This window comes from Arachis duranensis, chromosome 5, assembly GCF_000817695.3.
Source record: "Arachis duranensis cultivar V14167 chromosome 5, aradu.V14167.gnm2.J7QH, whole genome shotgun sequence".
NCBI classification, from domain to species: Eukaryota; Viridiplantae; Streptophyta; class Magnoliopsida; order Fabales; family Fabaceae; genus Arachis; species Arachis duranensis.
In genome coordinates this window covers 86,151,632-86,173,273 of record NC_029776.3, presented here as the reverse complement: position 1 = coordinate 86,173,273, position 21,642 = coordinate 86,151,632, and the positions used below count along the sequence as shown (strand labels likewise).

Genomic DNA, 21,642 nt, shown 5'->3' with positions numbered 1-21,642 from the left:
AAATGCCACTTAGAGCCAAGGTTCATTGTACTTAATAAAAAATAATGAAGTGGTGCATTTAGGCGCCCACATGGTCGTGTTGTATCGGGAGACACCAATGGACCAATAAGTATCCATTGTCATTTTGTATTGTTGAGTTTGAGAAAAAAAAAAACTTGATAATAACCAACATTATAATTTTGGGTTGAAAGTCCAAAGTATTTATTGTGCAAACCAAGTCTAATAATGAAAATGTAATTATTCAGGCCCAATAACAATTACAAATATTCTACGCTCATATGGCCTAATTGTAACAAACCAACTCCTATTCTTTTTTCTCTGGCCCGTAAACAAATGATCAAAATACTATCATCTCTCTTTAGTTTGTGACCCACGTGACTAACTCTAGATTAAGGAAGAAAGAGAATTTTTACAAGTAAAAAGGAGTTACTCAACTCAAGGTTCAATCAAAAGAAAAAAAAGGTGATTACCAAATCTAAGTAACAAAGAAAAAAGAAGAAGAAAAGTAAGAGATTAGGACACAAAAACAAAAATTAAATTAAAAGTTGAATCAGAACAACATTTTTATATTTGTCCTTCCATGGTAGCTTGTTGAAGCTGTCTTCCTCCTACATGCATCATTCGGATAAAATAAAAAAATAGAAGTTTTGTATCACTACTATAAATTAAAGGTCGAAAACCTAACTTGGAGCTAAAGAATGAATGGCTTAGATCTTTGAAGCCAAAAGAAAATGAAAGAAAGAGAAACATCTAGGTAAGGATACATGCCAACTACTCTAATCATTGCTGCTGTCTCATCTCTTTTCTGTGTTACTGCTCTGATTTTAGAGAAAAAGAATAAGTCAAAAATTTTCAATGAAACTCAAGTTTTGGAAGCTTTACTTTTCTTTAAAAAGGGTAATCGGCTAAAAATTAAAGCAAAGAGAGTGAGCACACTATTTAGGTTTTCATAACTTTCGGGCTTAGCCTTCTTCCCCTTCATGACTTTACATTAAATTTTCTATTTTTTAGTTTTCATCTTTCTTTGTTTCTTATCAATTGGAAAAGGCATTATGTGAGGTATTAGAAAAAGCTATTGAGAGAAAAGACAAAGAAGGTATTCTTGGAAAAAAGTCATAAAATTATTTTAAATTCTTTTGTATGTATTTCTATTTTGTATTTATGATCTTGAGTGTATTTCTTTGCTAAGTTAGGTGAACACTTAGTGGTTGAAAGTCTAGGGAGTGAACCTAACAAAATCAAGTTTGGGTAGAAGTTTGATTTGTCCCAGATAGGATTGGATAGAATTCAAGGGAATTGGTGATTATATTCTTTGTGAAAGATAGTGAAAATTCTACCAAAGTTGTGGTGGAGATTGGATATAGGTCACATTGCATATAGTGGTTAAATCAGGATATATGGTTGTGTCGTTCTCTCTTCTTTGTTTTGTTTCTAGTTTTATTCGATAAGAGATAAATAAAATTGTCTCCTGCATAATCAATCCAAAAGAAGTCACAACATCTCAGTTCACTCAAAAGAAACTTCTTTGTTCTATTCCTGTTTAATCGTTAAGAGATAAAACAAAATGATCTCTTGTATAATCAATATTGCAGATTCAACAGTAACACTGAGATTAACTTAGATTGAAGTTAAAGAGTACAAGTTTTAAAAGAGACCATAGATTCAACCTCGCCTTCTCTAGGCCATAAAGAACCTTCAATTGGTATCAGAGTTTGATCTCAAGGAATCAAGCTTCACACCTTAGAGCAAAGATCTAATGGCGAACAACATGGGTGCGAATATCATGGCTTACACACTCATTGAGGGTTAGTCCAATAACAGACCTTCATTCTTCAATAGCAAGAACTTCACCTATTGGAAGAAGAGAATGAGGATATTTATTTAGTCCATTGATTATAATATTTGAAAGATCATTATGAACGATCCGTAAATTACAACAAAGCAAGTGTAGAAGGAGTGATGACTCCCAAAGATAAAGCCGAATGGAACGACAAAGATAAGAAGAAGATGGAGTTAAACGCAAAGGCAAGCAACATAATGCATTACTCAATTAGCTTTGAGAAATACCAAAAGGTATCAAGGTGCAAAATAACAAAAGAAATTTGGGATAAACTCCAAGTCACTCATGAGGGCGTCGAACAAGTTAAGAAAACAAGAATTGATATGCTAAGAAAAGAATATGAAATGTTCACAATAAAAAAAATCATTGATGAGATATTTGAGAGATTCTCAATCATTATCAATAGTTTGGATACTATGGGATGACTCATACTGAACAAGTGCTAGTAAGAAAGATATACTTAGAATTCGCACCAAGGAGTGGGAAATAAAAGCAAATGTCATCTCTGAGAGTAGCAATCTGAACCAAATGTCATACAATGAATTGAGAGAAAAATGACTTGCCTATGAAACCACCCACATGAACCATGACACACAAAAAAGGAGTGACCTTAAAATCTAATATTGATTCATTGGAAAAAGATTTCAATTATAATTTTTCAGATGATAAAATTGTATTTTTTGCTAGGAGACTGAGAAGACTCATGAGAAGCAAAGAAAAGAACAAAGACTCAAGTTCAAAAGAACACAACAAGAATTTTAGCAAGGTCATATGTTATCATTGCAAGGAAGCTGGTCACTTCAAGTGACTGCCCCAAGCTCAAAAAGGAGAACAACATAAGAAAAGACAAAAAAAAGGTGTTGATGGCGTCATGGGAGGACTTGGAAAATGACTCCAAGGATGATGAAGAATCAGAAGACAAAACACAAACTTTCATGGCCAGCCAAGATCAAATGGAAGAGATAAACTATCCTATCCTAACTAATGAAGAATTATGTCAAATAATTGATGAGTTAACTGCACATGTTAGAAATATTTTGGATAAATGCTAGACTAAAAATGATTCTTTAAAAATTGAAAATGTATTCCTCAAAGAAAAATCAAACGACACCGAAGGTGTTATTGATTTAATTGAAGAAAATAATGTCTTAAATCTAAAAATAAAAAATTTAAGGAGAAGCACTAGGTTATTGCTTTAATGGACCGAATTGATGAAAATGAAAGATTGCATAAATTGATCAAAGGTTTGAACTAAGACATAGAGAAATTTGCTTAAAGTTTTGAAAACTTGAACTAATTACTAGCTAGTCAAAGACCTTTATTTAAAAAATTTGGCTTGTGATATTTTGACAAAAATAAAACTGCTTTTGAAAAAGCTCATACTAAAATAGAAGCTTCAACTTCTAAAAACAAAGAACTTCAAATCTCTTATCACTTACAAAAACTAGCAAAGAGAAATCATTGTCAAACATGTAAAAAATATGATTATTCATCTCATCAATATTTTATTTTTGAACGAAAAGTTGGAAATAAAGTGTACAAGGTTGTTAGCAATTTCAATACTCGTGGACAATCAAGATGGTTTAATATCAAAAGATCCAAAGTGATTTGGATACTTAAGTTTACCTAAAGTGTTGTGCAAATTTGTCTTGCATCCAATAAAAAAAAAAGATATGTGGAACTTAGATAGTAGATACTCAAGGCACATGATTAAAAAGTTTATGTTCTTCATCAAACTCAACAAGTACGATAGTGAATTCGTAACTTTGGGTGATGATGGAAAGAACAAGATCATTGTCATAGGTAAAGTAGGTAAGAATTTTTCTATCTTCATAGATAATGTATTCTTAGTTGATGGATTGAAGCACAACCTTTTAATCATTAGTCAACTTTGTGATTTAGGTTATTGGGTTACTTTCAAAAGGTTGAAATGCTTAGTTGTAAATGAAAATTCTAATGATATTTTATTTGTTTAAAAAAATGTAATAATGTGTATGGTCTCTCTTTAGAAGAACTTAAAGAACAGAATGTAACATGCTCCACCTCCATGGATTTGAAAAAATATTTATAGCACAAGAGATTGGAACATGCAAGCATGTTTCAAATCTCTAAGCTATAAAAAAAGACTTAGTTAGAGGTCTTCTTAAAACTAAATTTGACAAAGACATTACTTGTGATACTTGTCAAATGGATAAACAAACTAAAAGTTCTTTCAAACCAAAAAAAATGTTTCAACTAAGAGACCTTTGGAGTTGTTACATATTGATCTTTTTTATCCTACTAGAACTTAAAGCCTAGGAGAAAAATACTATGGCTTAGTTGTGGTTGATAATTATACTAGATTTGATTAGGTTCTCTTACTAACTCATAAAAATGATGCTTTTTCAATCTTCAATATTTTGTGCAAAAAAATTCAAAATAAAAAATTTAAAAATTACTTCTATTAGAAGTAATCAGGGAAAGAATTTGAAAATTAAGATTTTGAATCATTTTGCGATAAATTAGGTATTTCACACAATTTCTCTTGTTTTAGAATATTCCACAAAATGATGTTGTGGAAAGGAAAAATAGAAGCTTTTAAGAAATGGCTAGAGTCATACTTTGTGAAAGTGATGTACCTAAATTCTTTTAGGCTGAAGTTGTAAATATAACCAATTATATTTTTAAAGAAAACCTCTTATGAGCTATGAAAAGAAACTCTTCCAAATCTTAAATACTTTCATACCTTTGGCTGTAAATGCTTTATTTTGAATACAAAAGACAATCTTAAAAAATTTGATCCAAAGTCATATAAATATCTTTTTGTGGGATATTCAACCTCTAACAAAGTTTATAGAGTATACCTTAAAGAATCAAGGACCATTCAAAAAATCATACACATTATTTTCTTTGATTCTAATTCTGTTCCTAGTGTTATAGTAGATAATGATACAGGAAATCAAGTTGAAAAGAAGCAAACTGAAGATCAAAGTCAAGTCAAATATGGATTCGTGCAAGTTGTCCCTGATCCTAATATTACAGATCAATTTACAGAGACAATCTCATTTTATCTCCTGATACTGTAAAAGTTTCTAAAATATCAAGCAACCATGAATCAAACCTGTCCAAATCTGTTTCTAAATCTCTAAACCTAGAGAATGGAAATTTCTGAAGAACTACCCTCAAGACTTTATCATTGAAAATTCATCTCAATGAGTCACAATTAGATCCTCGTTTAGAAAAAATTTAAAAAAAAATAACTTAGTACTTATTTCTCAAATAGAACCACAAAATGTGAAAGAATCTCTTGGTGATTCTTCTTGGGTCAAAGTTATGGAGGAGGAGTTGCAACAATTTGAGAAAAATAAGGTGTGAACATTAATGCTGGTTCCAATTGAGAAAAAAAGTGACAGGAACAAAATGGATTTTTAGGAATAAATTGGGTGAAGACGGAAGCATAGTAAGAAACAAGGCAAGACTAGTGGTACAAGGATATGACCAAGAGAAAGAAATAGATTTTGATGAGTCCTTTACTTCAGTAGCCCAAATGGAAGAAATTAGGATTTTTCTTGCTTATTTTACATTGTGGTTTTAAACTATTTCAAATATATGTTAAATGTGTTTTCTTGAATGAAGATTTTTAAAAAATAAAGATTTTTCAAGTCATATTTTTAAACTCTCAAAAGTACTTTAAGATTTGAAACAAGCTCCTAACGTTTAGTATGAAAGACATAGCTCTTTCTTATTGAAAAATAGTTTTCTAAGAGGTACCACAGATACAACTTTATTTATCAAAGAATCTAATGATCACTTCATTCTGGTTCAAGTCTATGTGGATAATATTGTCGTTGGCTTGACTAATAAATCTTTATGTGCTGGTTTTAGCAAATTAATGACTAGTGAGTTTGATATGAGTATGATGAGAGAACTTACATTATTCCTTGGACTCCAAATCGAACAAACTCCTAGTGACACTTTTGTGCACCGAGAAAAATATGCCAAAGAGTTGGTAAAAAAATTTGGTTTGAAAAATGCTAAGCCAATGAGCACACTAATGCATCCAAATTCTAAACTTGAAAAGGATGAAAATGACAAAGACGTGGATGAAACTAGATTTAGAAGAATGATCGGTTCACTCATGTATCTCACTTCCTCTAGATCGAATATAGTTCAAAATGTTGAAATTTATTCTAGATTCCAATCGTATCCTAAAGAATCCCATCTTTCAGCCGTTAAAAGGATCATTAAATATATAAATGACACATCTGATTTTGGCTTATGGTATCCTAAATCTACTGAGTTATAGTGGATTATTGTGATGCAGATTTTACCGGTGATCAAGTAAACCGAAGAAGCACATTTGAAATCTACTATTTTCTTGGACAGTCACTAAATATGTGGTCAAGTAAGAAACAAGCTACTGTAGACTTATTTACACCCGAGGCTGAATACATAGCTGCATCCTCATGTTGTTCACAATTGCTATAGATGAAGACCCAACTTGCACTCTAGAACCAAACACATTGAAGTAATATTTCACCCTATTAGAGAACACATTCAAAAGAAAAACATTGACATTTAAATTGTAAGATCTAATGGCCAACTTGCTTATATATTTACTAAACCACTATCTAAAAACAGATTTTGCAAGTTGAGAATAACCTTGGGTATTATTTGTGTTGAATCCTTAAACTAACTTGATGGTGAATTTTCTGTGTTTTTGTCTCTCAAGTCGAAAGGAGACAAAACTGGACAAATGATGAATCCCTCTAGATTTTCTTAATCAACGCTGAGTATTACCTTCTGTTTGATATGGGTCAAGCTGAATATTTTTGGAGGTCCCTTGTGTTTTCTTAAACTTCACCATTGGGCTAAAAAAAGTTGTATTCTATGAATTAGGTCTCATCATACCTTTGATCATAAATCCAAAATATTTGTTTTTATATTTTTTACCAAGTCAAATCATGTTTAGATTCCCAAATATTTTTTTTACTTCTCTTTTCACATGCTTACTTCCATATATTTATAAAATGTTTTTGAAACACCTTTTCAAAGTATTTTGAAAGATATTTTGTATTTTCAAAATAAGTATTCATTTTAATTACTTATCGGAAATCGCTCATCTTCCTCATCTAACTTCCATTATTCTCAAAAACTGAATTCATCGATGTTTATTATAATGAGAAAGAAGGTAGCCTGCAGAGGTTCTTTAGCAAACCCTCCACCTAGAAATCCTCCTCCAAAGAATTAAGTACACGCCCATATCCACATTCATTCTCACTCTTCATCACACTCCTCACCTATTTCAGAGACAATGACTCAAATGAAAGCAACCTCTCATTATCCATCAACACTTCTTCCAAATGTTGGCACTTTTAGGGCAAATGTGGCCAAGGAAAAAGCCTATAACCAAGGAAGAACCACCTTTGTCTCCTCTTCCTCCTCAATCTTCTTCTCGTCCAAAAGGACGTTCTACTCTTAAAGCCTCATCAAACCGTTCGACCAAAGATAATCGTCAACCTTCTCTTCAATCTGAAAAGGAACCTTACAACTTTGATCTTGTCGATTTCAACTGATTTTGGCAACCTTTCTCATTCTCATTTTGACCCATTTTGTTTCTTTTCAAGCATGAACTTCAAATTTCACAGGGCTATTGTGTCTAATCGCCCCTTACATTTAACATACCTAGCTTATTTAGATGTCTTGGCTAAAAAAGGTTTAAATTTTGTTGAAAATATTGTTTACCTAAACTGGAAAAATCTTGTTAAAATTAGAAAACCAGTTTATCTTGAATTGTTTTGAGAGTTCTATGCTAACATGTACTATTATAAAAAAAACTATTCATTCATATGTTAATGGCCATGGAATTTATTTAAACAAAGATTCAATCAGTAAAGTCCTATATTATAATGACCTAGGTGTAAATATTTACACCTTTGGTAAGTGGAATAATGACATGGACATTTTATACAAAGATGTTTTGGTCAATAGATGTGAACATTTTTCTTATGGTTGATGTCACTACAAGCCACTACACCGATCTCTAGGTCTTGTTAGAGTCCAGCTGCATCATATCATCACTCATATTCTCTTGTTTCAAAGTGGTTCCTATCAAAGAGTTACTCTCTGTGACACCTTGGTTCTATTTGTCATTCTTAACAAAGGTGAAATCTCTTTTCGCATACTTAATGATGTGTCACATGTACGATTGCATCCGCAGTGACAAAAATATTTTTTTACGAAATATATATTTTTAACCTAATTTTTCGAACATTTTGGTGTTGATCTAATTGATGAGAAACAAGATAATAGAACTTCTTATCTAAAAGGCGGTGGTCCAGTAAAACAATCTAAGAAAAAAGGGACTAGAAATGAAAATGACACTGTCATGGAAGAAAAAGAAAATAAAAGTATTCCTCCTCCCTCGGCTGTTGGCACATCCTCCTCCAACAAGTATCTGGTCAATGGCGTAGTGAAAGACTAAGAATTTGTGAATTTGACCAAACATCTAATTAATTCGAGCAAGCAAGCAAGAAAATTGATAATTCAAAATGAAAATTTTTTGAGAAAATCTCAAAGCCGAGTTGAAGTGCTTCTTAAGTATATTGACTCTTTGGAAAAGGAACCATTGCAATCTGATAAAAAAGATAAAGAGATCTTGGAATCCAAGGATAAGGGATCTGATGTCTAGTCCATTGTCTCTATTGTTGTTGCTTAAAATTGTTTTTGTTGTTATGTTATGATCTTTTTATACTCTTTACTTTATTTGGATGATTGTAATCTGATTGATGGGATTTAAAAATTTGAACTGATGACTGTTTCTATCTAATAACATTTTATGCAGGACATATGTTACCTCTTTGATAACAAAAGAGGAAGTGAATATAAAAATGAATTGAATTAATTAAGTTGTAGACTATCTATTTGATGCTATTGGTTGTTTAACAGTTTCTTATTGGTTGATGCTGCATTATGAACTTTGAAGCTTGATAGTTTTTGAAATGCTGGTTCAATGCTTTAAGGAAGTGATTTGATTATAGGTTCTGCATATAGATGCCTGTTTTTTGGTGACACATATAGATGCCTGTTTATTAATAATTACATGTTAAGAAAAGTACACAAGAGAAGCCATCTGAACGAAAAAATGGGGAGATTAACCTGAAGTTGAAACATTAAAGAGAAGCATCATAAAACTCCTCATACTTCCTTTAATTTCAATTCATTTATTTCTAATGTTTGTCATCAAGAAGGAGATGTTAGGTTTTAAAAAAATAACAATAATAAATGATGACCAACATGATAGTTTTGGGTTGAAAACGCGAAAATAAATGAGATGTGTGTGTTCATTGTGCAGGCGTCTAATAAAAATAAAAGAGTATATACCCATTTTGGTCCTCAAAGAATTTCAGACTGGACACTTTAGTCCCCAACTAAAATTAATTACTCGATTGGTCCCTAACAATTAATTCCGTCAGTCACTTAGGTCCTTTACTCCGTTAACTCTAACGGAGGACAAAATAGTCCCTGATAACTCTAACAGGGGACAAAATGGTCCCTGATCTCCTCTGTTCAGAAACGACACTGTTCTCTCCCGATTTCCATCATATCTCGCATAACACTAGCAGTCTAACACTGTAACTTCAAACTACACAATGCACACTCTATAAATTTAATGTTCATAAGAAAAAAAATCCTCAACTTGTTCTCAACCAATTCATATTCAGGAAATTAATGCGTATGTCTCTCAACTAGTTATCATCTTCGAGGGATCCCATGAATCTTGACAGCAAGTCTGATTTGTTAAGATCCGTCGTCGTCGTTGCCATCTTCCTCCTCCTCTGCCCTATCATCACCATGACCACATTGTCCATCACTCCGATCGCTTCCTTCAACTTCTTCTCTGAACCAATGTTCAGTAATCGCTTCAGTTTTCATATAAGCGGCAACGGCGACATTGCTCGTTGTACTGATAGCTTGGATGTGAGGTCAAAGATGTCTGCCAACTTGGACTCTGGAAAAGAAGGAATGAAGTATTCGGTGTCTATTTCAAATGAAAATTTGCATATGATGTCGAAGGAGAATCTTCTCGTGATGTCCTAATGTCCAACAATCTATATTGCTTGTCGGAGAGTGGAGAAAGGTGTACCCTTGGAGTAGTTGTGGAACTTGGTCTTGAGGATGTCGTAGACATGTCGGGGTTGGAGGTGATGTTATCGAAGACGTGGAAGTGGATGTTTTTGGTGGGTGAAGTGTAGAGGGGGTGGATGTACGAGTCACAAAGATTTAGGAAGTGTGTGGTCCATGACATGTTGAGGTAGGAGCGACACGTGTGACAATTACACCATGGCTTAATTTTGGAGTTAAAGAGGAGGAAGGAAAAGATGGAAAAGAAGACTGTGAAGGTGAAGAAGGAGAGTATGAATGTTAGGGTTATGCGAGATATGAAAAAAATTGGGGAAGAATAGTGTCGTTTTCGAATAAAGGGGTCAGGGATCATTTGTCCCTTGTTAGAGTTGTTAGGGACCATTTTATCCCCTGTTAGAGTTGTCAAGGACTATTTTGTCCTCCGTTAGAGTTAACGGAGTAAAGGACCTAAGTGACTGATGGAATTAATTGTTAGAGACCAATCGAGTAATTAATTTTAGTTGGAAAGTAAAGTGTCCAGTCTGAAATTCTTTAAGGACCAAAATGAGTATATACTCAAAATAAAACCATTCATGCCCAAGAACAATTACAAACATTACACGCCCATATCACCCAATTACAACAAGCCAACTCCTATTTTCTTCTCTGACCCGTAAACAAATGATAAAAACACTCCCATCTCTCTTTAAAATTTACAAATAAAAATAAGTGATCAATTAGTGTAGATTTATGTCATTGTTTAATATTATATTATAAAATTATTTATTCTAAAAAAAATTAAATTATTAGGTCATGATATATAATTGATTATATATCTAATATAAATTAAAAGATTAATTTCGACAGAATTTGTATGAACCTGTAATCCTTCAGCTGTGCAATCAGAGACTTGCCAACCTTGGTCATGCATTGAGAATGTCCATGAACCTTTTGAGATGTGTCTATACATTCCCATGAAGTCACCACAAGGGTTTTCACTAACCTTCAATTTCAAATTAAAGTCTCTTTTAATAGTATAGATATGTATAATGAAGAAACATTAATTAATTAATTAATTAATTAATTAATAGGTATTAATTGGTCGTACCTGTGAAGCCTTTACAAAATCGTGAGCTTTTCTAAGTGTAGGACCGTACTCTTCACTTAGATTACAAGCAAGTATTGCTTGGATTGCAAATGCTGCATCCCACATTTGACTACCAAAACTCTACATCATTTTGAAGAACAATTATTAATTACTAATTTTTTTTTAAATTTCATTTAGTGTAAAACTTTTTTATATTTTACAGCTTGTTGTATAATTCAATTTAATTTAATATTTTATAAATTTTACAATAATTACCTTAAAATTACGAAAAAGAAATAATTATAATAATTAATGGCGTAAGAAAACAGTGAATCATAGTTAGTTATTATACCAATATTGGAAAATCAATTTAAATTGATTCTTTAATATTAATTAACTACATTATCATTGAAAAATACAGAGTTGAGTATAATTAAACAAAATTATTTTTAAAAAGCAATAATTACTTGAATTTTCAAGCCATCTTCGGCGAGCCAAAAATAATCAGGAATTCGGGCTAAATGGAATTTGTATGCCTCCGAATTAGGATCTTCAACCCAACGCGCAATCAAACACAAAACCTGCATTATGTCATGATTTTCATTTCCTTCAATTATTCATATAAGATTATTGCATTGTAAATGAATAAAATATAAGATTATTTTATTTACCTTCTCTACACTTCCAATGCAAAGGTATCTACTATTCTCATCCTCATATCTAACATGACTAATTGCAATTTCTAATGCCTTCTGTCTAAGCTTAGAAAAGGGCCAAGAATTCAGCAAAGGCTCTCCCACGTGATGAAGAAATCCCCATAACATATCTTGGATTAAAGGATGTGGATGATACAAATCCTCCTATATATTTGCATCATGTATGTATGTCATTATTGACACTAATTAGGCATATATATATATAAGACTGCGCTTGAAATATAAATTGACGCTGAGAGATGAGACCGAAAGAAAATTAAAAGATAGAAATTAAATTAAATTTCTGGTATAAAATATATTAGATTGATCAGTAGTATGTTTAGTTTAAAATAAATATAAAGATTGAGAAATAAATTTAAAATTTAAAAAACTAAATATAAATATTTTAAAAAAATATATTATTAAAATTTTAGTTTTTTATGTTCTCTTTTTGAAAAATACTAAAAGAACTAAATTTTATATTCTAAAACTGAAATTTTAGTTCCAATATTTAATTATGGAACACAATATTGAATCCAATTCCTTAGTTTTAGTCTCAATACTCTCTCAAAATAAATAGTACCTAATTGCATGCATGACACAAAGCACAATATTTAAATGAGTATTAATCATTATTAGAAATTAAATAAATATTCAATGAACCTTAGCAACACAATTTCGAGCTTTATTCCAGTTGATTTGATCATAAGGTTTATTGTACATTTCTTCTCTCAAAGATGTGATTAAATTGGTGACAGGACCCACAAACTTCTTTCCATATAAATATGACATTGGCATATAAACCAAGCGACAGTAGCATAACATATTCCCTGGCACAATATTTGTTAAAACCACTTAGAGAAATTAAATGGTAGTACCAAAAATAAAAAAGAAAAGAGAATAACAAAATATGAATCTTGAGATATATATACCTGGGTGAACAGAGATGAAATTGGGAACAAGCCAGAACTCTGGTGGAAGTGGATTGCACCCTGACCACTCATAAACTCCAAGTACCTTCACCAATAAATCAAATTAAACATGATTCATATTCATTTTAGATAGAAAAAAATAATTTACTTATTCAACAAGTAAAATGAAGCACATATACATTATTAAGGACTAAATTGAACATTACTTGTAATAGAAAAATAATAGTTGATAAGTTTACCGAAACCCAGAATTTTCCCCATGAAGGAATAGCCACCAAACCACCATGGTCAAGGATCCATTTTCTGGCTCTAGCCATTGCCATGTCTTCACCATCTTCAAGTCCTTCTCCAAGTATTCTTAATGCAATGTAACTCAATGCTGATCCAAACATTGTGCTGTGTCCCTCTATATGGAAACCCCAACCGCCATCTTTGCTCTGTCCCATTAATTATCATGGGAAAATGCCAACCAATAATTTTATTGGTTATTCATCTTTTCACTTATTGCCAATTTAAATTAAATGGACATGTTTCTTACAAAATATATATATTTTAATTTTTTACAAAGATATTTATTTAGTTACACTGTAAAAACGAACCTAACTTGTAAAAAAAGTAACAATTTAAAGAGAATAACAATATTTTTAAATAAAAATAATACTTTTATAACATATCAAAATTAAATTCAACAATGTAATAAATAAAAAAATATTTTCATATGAAAATAATTTGAGTCTTTATTGTGATATTAAAAAAATTACATAAATTTTATATTATATCTTTAATATAAAGATCCCATGCATGGAATGGTGAAAAAGTGTATAGTAGCTACCTGGCGATTATACAAATAACGAATAATTTCTTTCTTGTGTTCTGCTCCTAAAACAACATCAAGGGATCTTGTAATATATAATGCCATTACCTGCAGATAATCATGGTCAATTGAATCAATAAGTAAAGCTAAAAAATGCTCATTAACATCCATGCATATATATTTATATTTATATTTATATGACATCATCTCAAAAATAAATAAGATTACCAAATATGATCAAATGTAATACCAAGTTGCCAACTTATCAAAATGACATCATTATTAATAAATATAAAAAACAATTTACATATGAAAACTTTAATATAACCTAGCTAGCTGCTAGCTAGGTGGTATAAGCATAAGGCTGAAATTGTGGTTTTAAAATACTAAAGCTTGTGATAATTTGATGTGTGTGTGAAAAAAAACACATAATCATAGAAATGGAGATGAAAGTGAATAACAAACTTGCATTAATGAAGAATCACATTATTTACAATATTAATGATAACTATATATATAATTATATTGCTCTAACTAATTTTGTACAGTTCAGCAAAGTTAATGATAATAGATCTTAACAAATTGCCTAACTAAGCAAGGAAATACTAACAATTTCTAATTTTCTATTAAATAATAATTAACAACCAGTATAATTAAGTAACATCCTTTCGTAAGGTTGGAGTATTGAAAGAGAAGAGGTGTAATAGTCCAAGGCTCCAAGCTTAGAGTAAGTTGCAGCACAGGAACCAGGAACTAAGTAGTTTGGTGCGAATGTCAGTAGTTTGGTTGTCAGTAGAGATGGACAAAAGATGAATCAAATGTTCCTGTAATTTGTCACGTACAATATGACAGTCTGCCCCAATATCCTTGGTGCATTCATAGATGTTTGGATTGAGGGAAAGATTTATCCAAACTACAACATATGTGTTACATTATTGCTGCCATGCCTTGAAAATCGGATCAGTTTTCTCTGGTCTCAATATGGTGCCATAAACAAATTCTAATTTGTTTTTTGAAGTGAGAGCAATGACCATGGCCTTGCTCCATGTGCTGTAGTTCGCACCAATAACGGTAACATTGGTGATAGGTGATGAGCGGATAATTTATACGCTTTTTGGCATTATTTTTAGGTAATTTTTAGTAGGATCTAGCTACTTTTAGGGATGTTTTTCTTAGTTTTTATGTAAAATTCATATTTCTGTACTTTACTATGAGTTTGTGTATTTTTCTGTGATTTCAGGTATTTTCTGACTGAAATTGAGAGACCTGAGCAAAACTCTGATAAGAAGACTGACAAAGGACTGCTGATGCTGTTGGATTCTGACCTCCCTACACTCGAAATAGATTTTCTGGAGCTACAGAAGCGGCGTTGAAAAGTAGACATCCAGAGCTTTCCAGCAATATATAATAGTTCATACTTTATTCGAGATTAGATGAAGCAAACTGGCGCTCAACGCCAGTTCCATGTTGCATTCTGGAGTCAAACGCCAGAAACACGTCACGAACCAGAGTTGAACGCCAAAAACACGTTACAACTTGGCGTTTAACTCCAAAAGAAGCCTTTGCACGTGTAAAGCTCAAGCTCAACCCAAGCACACACTAAGTGGGCCCCGGAAGTAGATTTCTGCATCAATTACTTACTTCTGTAAACCCTAGTAGCTAGTCTAGTATAAATAAGACATTTTACTATTGTATTAGTCATCTTTTGACCACATATCTGGTCCTTTTTCCCTATTTTCGAATTCATATGTATTTTGTGGAGGTTGGTCATTCGGCTATGCCTGGACCATCACTTATGTATTTTCAACGGTGGAGTTTCTACACACCATAGATTAAGGGTGTGGAGCTCTGCTGTACCTCGAGTTTTAATGCAATTACTACTATTTTCTATTCAATTCAGTTTATTCCTGTTTTAAGATATTCGTTGCACTTCACCATGATGAATGTGATGATCCATGACACTCATCATCATTCTCACCTATGAATGCGTGACTAACAACCACTTCCGTTCTACCTTAGACCAGGCGCATATCTCTTGGATTCCTTAATCAGAATCTTCGTGGTATAAGCTAGAATTGATGGCGGCATTCATGAGAATCCGGAAAGTCTAAACCTTGTCTGTGGTATTCCGAGTAGGATTCAGGGATTGAATGACTGTGACAAGCTTCAAACTCGCGATTATTGGGCGTGATGACAAACGCAAAATAATCAATGGATTCTATTCCGACATGATCGAGAACCGACAGATGATTAGCCGTGCTGTGACAAGAGCATTTGGACCTTTTTCACTGAGAGGATGGAAAGTAGCCATTGACAACGGTGATGCCCTACATACAGCTTGCCATGGAAAGGAGTAAAAAAGATTGAAGGAAGGCAGTAGGAAAGCAGAGATCCAACAGGGACAAAGCATCTCCATATACTTATCTGATATTCACACCAATGATTTACATAAGTATTTCTATCTTTATTTTCTGTTTATTTATTATTATTATTCGAAAACTCCATAACCATTTATTATCCGCCTAACTGAGATTTACAAGATGATCATAGCTTGCTTCATACCAACAATCTCCATGGGATCGACCCTTACTCACGTAAGGTTTATTACTTGGATGACCCAGTGCACTTGCTGGTTAGTTGTGCGGAGTTGTGAAGAAAGTGCTGAGTTAGTAGATGCGCATACCAAGTTGAATGCCATTATTAGATATCACAATTTCGTGCACCAAGTTTTTGGCGCCGTTGCCGGGGATTGTTCGAGTTTAGACAACTAACGGTTCATCTTGTTGCTCAAATTAGGTAAATTTCTTTTTGTTCTATTTTCGAAAAAAAAATTTCCTTTTGTTTTCGAAAATTATTCAAAATTTTTAAGAATGAATTCTAGAGTTTCATGGTAACATGTTGAAGCTTGGCTGGCTGTAAAGCCATGTCCAAATTCTTTTGGATTGAGGCTTCCACTTGTCAACATAAAAGGCATGTATATGGAGTTGGATGAAGTATCAGCTGTTGCATGCCTGATTTATATCCTAAAACTGGCTGGCTATTAAGCCATGTCCAACCCTTGGATTGGAGTTTTAGGCTAACATTGAAAGATTCCTGGAATTCTTATTAAAAATTTTGAATTTCTTATTTTCTTTTTCCTATAAAATTTCGAAAAATATATACAAAAATTATAAAATCATAAAATCAAAAAATATTTTTGTGTTTCTTGTTTGAGTCTTTAGTCAAATTTTAAGTTGGTGTCAATTGCATGTTTTAAAAAAATAAAAAAAAAATATGCATTTTTCGAAAATTCATGCATGGTGTTCTTCATGATCTTCAAGTTGTTCTTGGTAAGTCTTCTTGTTTGATCTTGATGTTTTCTTATTTTGTGTCTTTTGTTGTTTTTCATATGCATTTTTGCATTCATAGTGTCTAAGCATTAAAGATTTCTAAGTTAGATGTCTTGCATGTTTTCTTTTCTTGAAAATTTTTCAAAAATAAATCTTGATGTTCATCTTGATCTTCAAAGTGTTCTTGGTGTTTATCTTGACATTCATAGTGTTCTTGCATGCATCATTGGTTTTGATCCAAAAATTTTCATGTTTTGGGTCATTTTTATGTTTCTCCCTCTCATCATTAAAAATTTAAAAATCAAAAAATATATCTTTTCCTTTTTTTCTCTCAAAATTTCGAAAATTTGAGTTGACTTAGTCAAAAATTTTTAAAAACTTAGCTATTTCTTATAAGTCAAGTCAAATTTTCAATTTTAAAAAAATCTTATCTTTTCAAAACTTTTTCAAAAAAATCAAATCTTTTTCATTTTTTTTTACTACTTTTCGAAAATTTTTAATTTGAATTCTAAAATCTTTTTCTTATCTTTAATTCATGATTTTCAAAAACTTTACTAACAATTAATGTGATTGATTAAAAGTTGAAGTTTGTTACTTTCTTATTAAGAAAGGTTCAATCTTTAAATTCTAGAATCATATCTTTTAGTTTCTTGTTAGTCAAGTAATCAATTTTAATTTTAAAAATCAAATCTTTTTCAAAAATTTGATTTTAAAATGTATTTTCCAACTTCTTATCTTTTCAAAATTGATTTTCAAATCTTCTTCAACTAGCTAGTTGATTTTTTGTTTGTATTAACTATATCTTATATTTTTCAAAACCACCTAACTACTTTCCTCTCTCTAATTTTCGAAAATTACCTCCCTCTTTTTCAAAATTCTTTTAATTAACTAATTGTTTTAAGTTTTAAAATTTAATTTTAATTTTTCTTCTTTTAAATTTTCAAAAATCACTAACCCTTTTTCAAAATTAATTTTCGAATTCTCTCCTTCTCATCTTCTTCTATTTATTTATTTATTTACTAACACTTCTCTTCATCTCAAGAATCAGAACCTATTTTCACCCTTGTGTTTGGATTCTTATCTTTTCCTTCTTCTATTCCTTTCTTTTTCTACTAACATAAAGGAATCTCTCTACTGTGGTAAAGAGGATGCCTATTATTATTTTCTGTTCCCTTTTTTTTCATAAGAGCAGGAGCAAGGACAAGAATATTCTTGTTGAGGCAGATCCTGAACTTGAAAGAACTCTAAAGAGAAAACTAAGAGAAGCTAAATTACAACAGTCCAGAGATAACCTTATAGAAATTTTTGAAAAGGAAAAGGAGATGGCAGCCAAAAATAAGAATGTAAGGAGGATGCTTGGTGATTATACTACACCAACTTCCGAATTTGATGGAAGAAGCATCTCAATTCCTGCCATTGGAGCAAACAATTTTGAGCTGAAACCTCAACTAGTTGTTCTACTGCAACAGAACTACAAGTTCTATGGACTTCCATCAGAAGATCCCTACCAGTTTTTAACTGAGTTCTTGTAGATCTGTGAGACTGTTAAGACTAATTGAGTAGATCCTGAAGTCTACAGGCTCATGCTTTTCCCCTTTGCTATAAGAGACAGAGCTAGAATATGGTTAGATTCACAACCTAAAGATAGCCTGGACTCCTGGGATAAGCTGGTCGTGGCCTTCTTGGCTAAGTTCTTTCCTCCTCAAAAGTTGAGCAAGCTTAGAGTGGATGTTCAGATTCTCAAACAAAAAGATGGTGAATCCCTCTATGAAACTTGGGAAATATACAAGCAGATGACCAAAAGGTGTCCTTCTGACATGCTTTCAGAGTCGACCATTCTGGATATATTCTATTATGGTCTATCTGAGTTCTCCAAGATGTCATTGGACCATTCTGCAGGTGGATCCATTCACCTAAAGAAAACACCTGCAGAAGCTCAAGAACTTATTGACATGGTTGCAAATAACCAGTTCATGTACACTTCTGAGAGAAATTCCGTGAACAATGGGACGCCTCAAAAAAAGGGAGTTCTTGAAATTGATGCTCTGAATGCCATATTGGCTTAGAACAAAATGTTGACTCAGCAAGTCAACATGATTTCTCAAAGTCTGAATGGATGGCAAAATGCATCCAACAGTACTAAAGAGGCATCTTCTGAAGAAGAAGCTTATGATCTTGAGAACCATGCAATAGCAGAGGTAAATTATATGGGTGAACCTTATAGAAATACCTATAATTCATCATGGAGAAATCATCCAAATTTCTCATGGAAGGATCAACAAAAGTCTCAACAAGGCTTTAATAATGGTGGAAGAAATAGGCTCAGCAATAGCAAGTCTTATCTATCATCTTCTCAGCAACAGACAGAGAATTCTGAGCAGAGCACCTCTAACTTAGCAAACTTAATCTCTGATCTGTCTAAGGCCACTTTAAGTTTCATGAGTGAAACAAGGTCCTCCATTAGAAATCTGGAGGCACAAGTGGGCCAGCTGAGTAAGAAAATCACTGAAAGTCCTCTTAATACTCTCCCAAGCAACACTGAAGAGAACCCAAAAAGAGAGTGCAAGGCCATTGACATAATCAACATGGCCGAACCTAGAGAGGAAGGAGAGGACGTAAATCCCAATGAGGAAGACCTCATGGGACGTCTCTCAAGCAAGAAGGAGTTCCTTATTGAGGACCTAAAGGAATCTGAGGCTCATATAGAGACCATAGAGATTTTATTAAACATCCTTTTGCCATTCATGAGCTCTGAAAACTATTCTTCCTCTGAAGAGAATGAAGATGTAACTGGAGAGCAAGTTGCTCAATATCTAGGAGCCATCATGAAGCTGAATGCCAAATTGTTTGGTAATGAGACTCGGGAAGGTGAGCCTCCGTTGCTCATTAATGAACTAGATACTTGGATTCAGCAAACTTTACCTCAAAAGAGACAAGATCCTGAAAAATTCTTAATACCCTGTACCATAGGCACCATGACCTTTGAGAAGGCTCTGTGTGACCTAGGGTCAGGCATAAATCTTATGCCACTTTCTGTAACTGGGGATCATTGAGGTACAGCCTGCCATATTCTCATTGCAAATGGCAGACAAGTCAGTAAGACAAGCTTATGGATTGGTAGAGGACGTGTTAAGTGAAGGTTGAAGGCCTTTATATCCCTGCTGATTTCATAATCTTAGACACTAGGAAGGAGGAGGATGAATGCATCATCCTTGGAAGACCTTTCCTAGCCACAATAGGAGCTGTGATAGATGTTAACAGAGGAGAATTAGTCCTTCAATTGAATAGGGACTACCTTGTGTTTAAGACCCAAGGGTGTTCTTTTTTAACAATGGAGAGGAAGCACGAAAAACTTCTCTCAGTGCAGAGTCAAACAAAGCCCCCACAATCAAACTCTGAGTTTGGTGTTGGGAGGCCACAGCCAAATTCTAAGTTTGGTGTTGAATCCCCACATCCAAACTCTAAGTTTGGTGTTGGGAGTCTACAACATTGACCTGATCACCTGTGAGGCTCCATGAGAGCCCACTGTCAAGCTATTGACATTAAAAAAGCACTTATTGGGAGGCAACCCAATTTTTATTTATCTAATTTTATTTTTATTTTATTGTTCTTTTATGTTTTATTAGGTTCATGATCATGTGGAGTCACAAAATAAATACTAAAATTAAAAACAGAATCAAAAACAGCAGAAGAAAAAGCACACCCTGGAGGAGGGGCTTACTGGCGTTTAAACGCCAGTAAGGAGCATCTGGCTGGTGTTCAACGCCAGAACAGAGCATGGATCTGGCGTTGAACACCAGAAACAAGCAGCATCCTGGCGTTTAAATGCCAGGAATACACCCTGAGAAAAGCTGGCGCTGAACGCCAGAAACAAGCATGGAATTGGCGTTCAACGCCAGAAACATGCTGCAAATGGGCGTTGAACGCCCAAAACAAGCATGAAGCTGGCGTTCAACGCCAGAAGCAAGCATCAATCTCAGAAGTAAGAAGGATTGAAGGAAGGCAGTAGGAAAGTAGGGATCCAACAGGGACAAAGCATCTCCATATACTTATCTGAAATTCACACCAATGATTTACATAAGTATTTTTATTTTCTGTTTATTTATTATTATTATTCGAAAACTCCATAACCATTTATTATTCGCCTAACTGAGATTTACAAGATGACCATAACTTGCTTCATACCAACAATCTCCGTGGGATCGACCCTTACTCACGTAAGGTTTATTACTTGGACAACCCAGTGCACTTGCTGGTTAGTTGTGCGGAGTTGTGAAGAAAGTGTTGAGTTAGTAGATGTGCATACCAAGTTGAATGTCATTATTAGAGATCACAATTTCGTGCACCAATAGGTATACCTAGATTTTCAGACGAAAGAATATAGTAAGGGCTTGCCAGATCTTGATTCGTATTAGTTTGCTTGTTAATGTGACTCTGAATCTGCGCTACTTGATTGAAGAATGCAGCAAATTGATGTATGTCCATGGTAGGAGTGGCTCCTCCAAATCTAGCACTTGAATTTGCTTCCATAGGCTTCAGATTTGAGAAACTTCGAATTTGAGAGTAGAAATCGCAACATTTCTCTCTCAATCTTGTTGATCAGAAACTCGTTATTCCACACTATTAGAAAATCAGTGAAATAATAGAGCTATCATCAAATTCTGTGGTATGAGTTCATGAGAAAAGAAGAAAGAAGACAGATGAGAAAAGGTCAAAGAAAAAAAAAGAAAAAAAAATGTAAAGATCGAAAAAATTGAACAAAAAGAAGGTTCATGAACACTGCATCAACATTGACATTGGATTCTTCATTATTCGCAATCGACAATATATAAATCAGAGAAC

General features: G+C 33.0%; 1 protein-coding gene across 1 annotated transcript in view; it reads right to left on the bottom strand.

The window, feature by feature from the left end:
• Window positions 1–21,642, bottom strand: part of LOC107490028 (lupeol synthase-like) — a 56,399-nt gene that overhangs the window by 13,818 nt on the left and 20,939 nt on the right. Inside the window, exons 3-10 of the mRNA XM_052261789.1 lie at window positions 13,490–13,579; window positions 12,897–13,094; window positions 12,658–12,742; window positions 12,389–12,555; window positions 11,702–11,890; window positions 11,498–11,611; window positions 11,052–11,171; window positions 10,824–10,946 (exon numbers count right to left, since the gene is read on the bottom strand). Of these exons, the coding sequence (XP_052117749.1) occupies window positions 10,824–10,946; window positions 11,052–11,171; window positions 11,498–11,611; window positions 11,702–11,890; window positions 12,389–12,555; window positions 12,658–12,742; window positions 12,897–13,094; window positions 13,490–13,579 (1,086 nt within the window). The remainder of the gene's footprint in view (window positions 1–10,823; window positions 10,947–11,051; window positions 11,172–11,497; window positions 11,612–11,701; window positions 11,891–12,388; window positions 12,556–12,657; window positions 12,743–12,896; window positions 13,095–13,489; window positions 13,580–21,642) is intronic.